The sequence below is a fragment of the Gymnoscopelus braueri genome (assembly GCF_963280865.1).
Source record: "Gymnoscopelus braueri genome assembly, chromosome: 3".
NCBI classification, from domain to species: Eukaryota; Metazoa; Chordata; class Actinopteri; order Myctophiformes; family Myctophidae; genus Gymnoscopelus; species Gymnoscopelus braueri.
In genome coordinates, this window is record NC_137612.1 from 15,176,335 (window position 1) to 15,183,720 (window position 7,386).

General features: G+C 45.7%; 1 protein-coding gene across 1 annotated transcript; it reads right to left on the minus strand.

Annotated features, from left to right (window-relative positions):
* Nucleotides 1-4,947: 4,947 nt before the first annotated feature.
* Nucleotides 4,948-6,978, minus strand: LOC308082229 (glutamine--fructose-6-phosphate aminotransferase [isomerizing] 1-like; the record flags this gene model as incomplete). The annotated part of the gene is made up of 1 exon (XM_080423908.1): nt 4,948-6,978. One exon carries the CDS (start codon nt 6,976-6,978, stop codon nt 4,948-4,950), a length of 2,031 nt encoding a protein of 676 aa, XP_080280034.1.
* Between the last annotated feature and the right edge of the window lie 408 nt (nt 6,979-7,386).

Here is a 7,386-nt window from a genome sequence, read left to right on the forward strand (position 1 = left end):
ATTTTTTTTAATTCTAGTTTTCATCTAGTTCAATTAACGAAAATGTTTTTTCAATTTTAGTTGTAGTTATCTTATTAGTTTTAGTTAACTATTATAACCTTTGTTTGAACAACAGAATTATGTTCAGAATTACGTGCAGTATCAGACCGGGTAGGTACATGATGCATCCTGCGCAGTGCACACGCTACAAAGCATTTAAACCATTATGACTGGTCTGGTGCGTGGGTGCTCGCTGTCTACCGTGGGTACTCGAGCTACCGGGCAGGCACCCATGGGATCGGTGCCTGATTATACAACATTGTGCAATAAATGTAGGTAACTTACATTTTGATCCATGTTGATGTTGTCTGTGAGCTATCAGTCCAATGAGTGAGGCAAACACCGGAGGAGGAGCGCACACCAGTATGAGGGAGGCGCTGACCAGGATACATACACAACTAATTAAAAGAAGGAGGTTGCACAGCTCGCAGACACGGTGCAATACTATTTAATTTTTAAATCTAGAAACCAACGTTTCGACAGGACAGTCTTCCTCAGGGGTTTGACAACACTGAGTACAAATGTGACTTTTATAGGGAAGGGACACAGATGAGCTACATTCCAAGAGGAGTGTCCTCAATCTAACCATCCATATAGTAAGGCTGAGTACAGTAGTTAATTAGCCTCGATCTCCAGGCTTTTATTGCTTAGTTTTGCTAAAAAATAAAAGCCTGGCCCAACGATAGCCCGTACTGGGTATGAGGAAGTGTTTCACTTCCCAACCAACCAGAGTGCAGTGGGCGTCGCTCGTAATGTTGTGTTAACGGGGCGGGGGTTGACGGACAGATCGGTGAACCAATGGGATCAGCCGCAGTTTCTCGCCGGCTCTTTACACCCGCCCCTTTATACACGAAATCAGGAGGGTTGCAGCAGGCTAGTAGTTAATTTAATCATTTAGGCTGTATTATAATTCCCGCAATCATATTGCTGCAGGTCGGTTCCTTTGTTGTAATGTAACACTATCATGGGACAATCAATGGAAACAATGGAAACAAGCCATAGGCTTGCCTTTCTTGGGTTTAAAATCCTCTTAACAGACCTTGAATTGAAATGTACTTCCAAGTGCTTATCTCTGCAAACTGTTAATAAAGTATTCAATCGATCAATCAATCAGACTGTAGGCCTATATGCAGACATAATGCAATCACATTAGCAAAAATGTGAAATCCAGATTAAATTAATTAATTAATCCACTTAAACCTCTTGTTTTAGTGAAACAAACTTGAGTTACTGTAATCAGACTGCTTTTTTTTCCATCCACACCAATGAATGTCTTTGCCAAAAAATAGCCAATCTACAAGCTCACAACGCATTACGTTGCCATGGGGTTTGAGCTTGCAGATGTTCTATTTTTGGTGAATGTTTCCCCCAGAGATCTTTTTTGAGAGATGTACCTTAATGCATTAGAATGGGCTCAATGAAAATAAGAAGGAAAATAAACATACAAACAGCACAGAAGTAAATGTACTGTACATTTGAAGTTGTATATCACACACTGACACCATAGTGGCACAACTGTTACTCTTTAGGTGAGAGAGACCAGATATAAATCAGTGATTTACAACTTCTTTAATCTCAAGGACACCCAGTTTGATATGCATTAAGCCACAGACCTCCAGTTTGATATGCATTAAGCCACAGACCTCCAGTTTGATATGCATTAAGCCACAGACCTCCAGTTTGATATGCATTAAGCCACAGACCTCCAGTTTGATATGCATTAAGCCACAGACCTCCAGTTTGATATGCATTAAGCCACAGACCTCCAGTTTGATATGCATTAAGCCACAGACCTCCAGTTTGATATGCATTGAGCCACAGACCCCCAGTTTGATATGCATTAAGCCACAGACCCCCAGTTTGATATGCATTGATTGATTGATGATTGATGTACTTTATTTAGTAAGACATGAGAACATCAGTAGGCCTACATGGAAGTGCAAATTCACAATACAAGGTCTACTACACTGGGAGACTCATTAAGCACTGAGCTTGTTTAAGATGAGATCCCCATGCACACAAATCATGATGACATATAAGAGACAGATATACACACTACTATACAGAATGTCATACAATCAGCTTGCAGGTTACTGGTATGAAAAATGAAAAAAATTACAAGAGAAGAAAAAGAAATAGGGGGGGGGGGGGTAGGGGGGTAGGTTAAGACTTAGACAGGGGCCATTTTCAAATTGCAGCCTCCTGAAGGTGTATCTTTAGGGCAGTTTTGAAAGTGAGTAGGGTTTTACACTCCTTTACTCCTTTTGGTAGGGCATTCCACATTTTTGATGAATAGCATGAGAACGAGTTCATTCCCTTTGTTGAGCCAAATCTGGGTTGAACATGATTAGTGGAGCTGCCTCTGGTGTTATGATCGTGGACTTCATTAACATTTAGGAAGTATTTAGACAAATACAGGGGGATCCCAATGTTGTGGTGTATCTTGAAGACCAGGCCCATAGCAAGTTGCTGTACTCATGTCCTCAACCCTAAGCCATCCAATCCTAGCAAAATGAGCAGGGGTTAGATGGGTTTTGTGATTGAGGCCAAGAAGTAGCCTTACAAGTTTGTTTTGGGATGTTTGGAGCCTTGTTTTTAAGGCCTTGGAGGTGTTGTGATACCATGAAGTGCATGCATAATCATAATAACCTTGTATGAGGGCCCCTGCAAGAATCTTCAGAGTATTCTTACTGACTAGACGTCCAATCCTATACAAAAAGCGTGTTCTTTGGTTAACCTTATTGATCACTCTTTTGGCGTTTTTGTTACTGGAGAGGTTTGCCTCCAAGATGGAACCCAGGTAGGTAATTTCCTCCTTTCTTGTGATAACATCATCACCCACTTTGATCGTGAAACTCTCAGCCTTGCTAAGGTTAGAACTGGACCCAAAGAGGATGGATTCAGTTTTACCCAGGTGTAATGATAGTTTGTTGTCGGAGAGCCAGATGCAGATCTTGTTGAGTTCAGAGCTGAGAGTTTTCTCAACCTGCAGCCTGTCCCTGTCCGAGACCAGCAGAGCCGAGTCATCTGCGAACAGGAACAGTTTGCAGTCGCAAGCTGAAGACATATCGTTCACATATATCAGGAACAGTAAAGGTCCTAGTATACTTCCTTGCGGAACACCACAAGTCACTGGGAGGGGAGGGGACTGGGTGCCTTTTACTTCCACCACTTGCTCCCTCCCTACCAGGTAGGATCTCATCCAGCTCACCGACGTATCATCAAAACCTATTGCTTTGAGCTTATCGATCATAATTGGGCAATTAACGGTGTCAAAGGCCTTCTGGAGGTCCAGCATGACCATGCCGCAATATTTGCCATTGTCGACATCTTGTTTGATAGAGTCGTTCAAATAGAGAAGGCATGTGTCAGTGGAGTGGTTTGTTCTGAAACCAGATTGTTATTTGTAAATTAGATTTTTCTCTGCAAGATACTTATCGACCTGTTCATAGACTATTTTTTCAATTTTTCCATTAAGCCACAGACCTCCAGTTTGATATGCATTAAGCCACAGACCCCCAGTTGATACCAGGTTTTATTTTTATTTTTTATCTCTTCATGGGACCCCAATCGTCACTGTAAAACCCACAGTTTATCAAGAGTTACATTTATTTATTTATTTGGACCCCCTGATGGTCCTTGACAAACAGTGAGATAGATAAATCACAGTAGAAAGAAAAACTAGAAAAAGAAAATATAGACACTGTGAAACCAAATAATGACATAAAATAAGAATCATCAACACATAATGCACACTTTAAGCATCACATGCTCTCTGACAAATAGATCGGCTATTTTTGGTGAAGATATTTGGTTGTTTTGAGTTTTATTTATTAGCACATAAAGAGTTAAAAAACGGAAGAAAAAAAATACATATAACCATATTGTGCAGAAGTTTAGAAGCCTCGAGGCTTATAGAGAACTTCACCTATTTGTAGAATCATACGTATAAAAAAGTATACTTTAAAAAAAATAATACCAGTAATACATTCAAGTTATATGCATATGTCTGTCTTTTTTGGGGGGAAAAAATAATACAAATATTATATATATGATATTATGATTATGATATACAGTACTGTATGCATACAAACATACACACAGAACATGCAATGCATGCATACTGTATATCAGTGGTTCTCAAACTTTTTCGTGTCAAGGACCCCCAAAATGATATGTATTTGGCCGTGGACCCCCATCTCAAAATATTTTTTTTTGTTCCAATATTTTGTAGACCTATTATCTACTGCTTTCATTAAAGACCAACAGAGATGGAGAGACTTTCCGCATAGGATCTGGTGCATTCCAAAGAGTAGACCCTCTATACCTTATTGAGAACCGCCTAAGAGAAGTACGACAAAAAGGTATTATGCAGGTCCTTAGATTGACGTGTGACATTACAAATGGTAAATGGTGCATTTATATAGCGCTTTTATATAGATTGTGCATTACATTCACACACACACACATGGCGGAGGAAACCATGCAAGGCACCAACCTGCTCATCGGGAGCAATTAGGGGGGTTCAGCGTCTTGCTCAAGGACACTTCGACACTAACTCTTCTGGGGGAGCCGGGGATCGCACTGGGAACCTCACGGCTTCCATCCGGCCGCTTAGGCATGTTGGGTTTCAAGTGGTTATGTACAGTAGTCAACTGCCGCCCACTCTCTGAGTGGTCAAAAAGTACAGTCCAATGAGAGTCGGAGGTGGGGGTGGGTCTAAGAACAAGCCAATCAGCGAATATCTGCTAAAGCAAGCTGTGCGATGACGTCAGATGTAGGCGGATCCGTGGATCTCTTGTGATTGGTTTAGGGAAAGTCGAATCCCCTTCAGACTGAAGCTCCACGCAGCTTCAGGCTGAAATCAGGCTATTACTGTCCACCAATGGTGACGAGTGGCACGGTGGCTCACTCCACCGTCACTGACTTGGCCAAGTTCCTTGGACAGTCCACGTCGTAACCCCTGAGCACGGCCAGATGGAAGGAGAGCAGCTGCAGAGGGATGACGCTCAGGACGCCTTGCAAACAGTCCACGCAGCGAGGCACCTGTATGGTGCGGCTCGCGTTCTTGATGGTCTCCTGGTCGCCCTTGTTGCAGATCATGATGGGCCGCCCTTGGCGAGCCACGATCTGCTGCAAGGCGTTCTGGCACTTGACGTAGGTGTGGTCCCTCATGATGATCATGATGACGGGCATGAGCTTGTCCACCAGGGCCAGGGGACCGTGCTTCAGCTCTCCGGCCAGGATGCCCTCTGAGTGCATGTACGTGATCTCCTTGATCTTCAGGGCCCCCTCCAGGCAGGTGGCGTAGTGGTAACCTCTGCCCATGACCAGGACGCTCTTCTGCTGGTAGAGCTCCGTCGCCAGCTTCTGGATCTCGTCGTCCAAGCCCAGCACCTCCTTGATGAGATCCGGGAGTATCTTCAAGCCCTGGATGATCTCGCTGCGCCTCGGCTGCATGGAGATACTGTCGTCGCACATCAACAGCGCGAACATGATCAGGGCCACAAACTGGCTGGTGTAGGCCTTGGTGCTCGCCACGCCGATCTCGGGCCCGGCATTGAGGTGGACGCCGCAGTCGGTTCCTCTGGAGATGGAGCTGCCCACCGTGTTGGTCAGACCCACGGTCAGAGCCCCTCTCTCCTTACAGTATCGGAGGGCCATGAGGGTGTCGGCCGTCTCTCCCGATTGGCTGATGAAGAAGCAGACGTCGTCTCGGTACACGGGCGTGTTCCTATCCAGGAAGTCGCTGGCCAGCTCCACCATGACGGGCAGCTCGGTCAGCTCTTCCAGAATCTGGCGGGTCGCCAACCCCCCGTGGTAACTGGTTCCGCAGGCGATGAGGATCAGCCGTCGACACCTCTGGATCTCCTTGATGTGGTCCTTCAGCCCGCCCAGTGTCACCGTGTTGTTGTCGAAGTTGACCCTTCCTCTCATGGTGTTGACCACGGACTCCGGCTGCTCGAAGATCTCCTTCTGCATGAAGGAGCTGTAGTTGCCCTTCATGATCTGCTGCAGCTCCAGCTGCAGGGTCTGGATGGCACGGGCGGGGTTGTCTCCGGCATTGCGTTTTATCCTGTGGACGGACAGCCGTCCGTCTCTCACGGCGGCGACGTCGTCGTCCTCAAGAAACATCACCTTGTTGGTGTGCTCTATCACCGCACTGGCATCAGAGGCAAAGTAGTACTCTACAGCCATCTCATCCTCTGGGAACAGGAAGGTGTCCTGGTCCGTCCTGGGAATAGTGGTGCAGCCCCTCTTGTCTTTACCAGAGAAGTGGTACACGATGGGAACGTGGTCGATGGTCAGCTTGTGTTCGCTTTTCACTGCGATCAGCAGAGGACTTCCCCTCCTGGTGGCGACCACCTCGCCGGGGTAATGGACGCTCTTGAAGACCAGGGCGAAAGCTCCGTCCAGTTGCTGGGTCACCCTCTCCACCAGAGACGCAAAACTGATGTCGTCGCTCTCCCGATTGTCGTACACGTACTTCACCAGCTTGGCGACGGTCTCCGTGTCGGTCTCGGACTCAAACTCGTAGTCTTTGCTCTCCAGGAACTTCCTCAGGTCTTTGTAGTTGGTGGTGATTCCGTTGTGGATGACGATGAATTCGTTGTTCTTGTCGGACCTCTGAGGGTGGCTGTTGACCGGGCTGGGCACGCCGTGCGTGGCCCAGCGGGTGTGGGCGACGCCCACGTGGACGTCAAACACCGCGTCCAGGTCCATGTCCTGCTGTTTGCGTACCTCCTCGTCGAGAGCTTTTACTTTGCCGCTCTGCTTGATCACTTGGATAGACTTGCCGTCGTTACTGCCGTCGATTCCGACGCCGGCAGAGTCGTAGCCCCGGTATTCCAGACGCCAGAGGCCTTGAAGCAGGATGTCAAGAATCTCACGGCGAGACCTCGGCACATGGTAGTTCAGATAGGCAAAGATTCCACACATGTTTCGTATCTGGTAATAACTCTGGCAATATAAGAAAACTATAATCTGGGTTATCGTGGCAAAATCTGGAAGACCTTTTATTATGGAGTCGATGACAACATTTGGTCCGACCTCATGTTGTGATTGGCTGAAAGCCATTGTCAATGTATCCAAATATAGAAATATAAAATTCATTATACACCTTATTTATTCACCTTAGCCGTATCCTAGCAACGACCGAAATCAACAGTACTTGAGTAAATGTACTTAGTTACTTTACACCACTGCTCTGTAGTGTGTCTGCAGTCTCTGCAGAAGTCAACGATGGAAAGTATCATTTATCTGTGAAATGTACAAGCTAATAATAGACAAACGACCACATAAGACACAAAATCCAAGTCATAAAATATTTATTAAACTCATGTCACA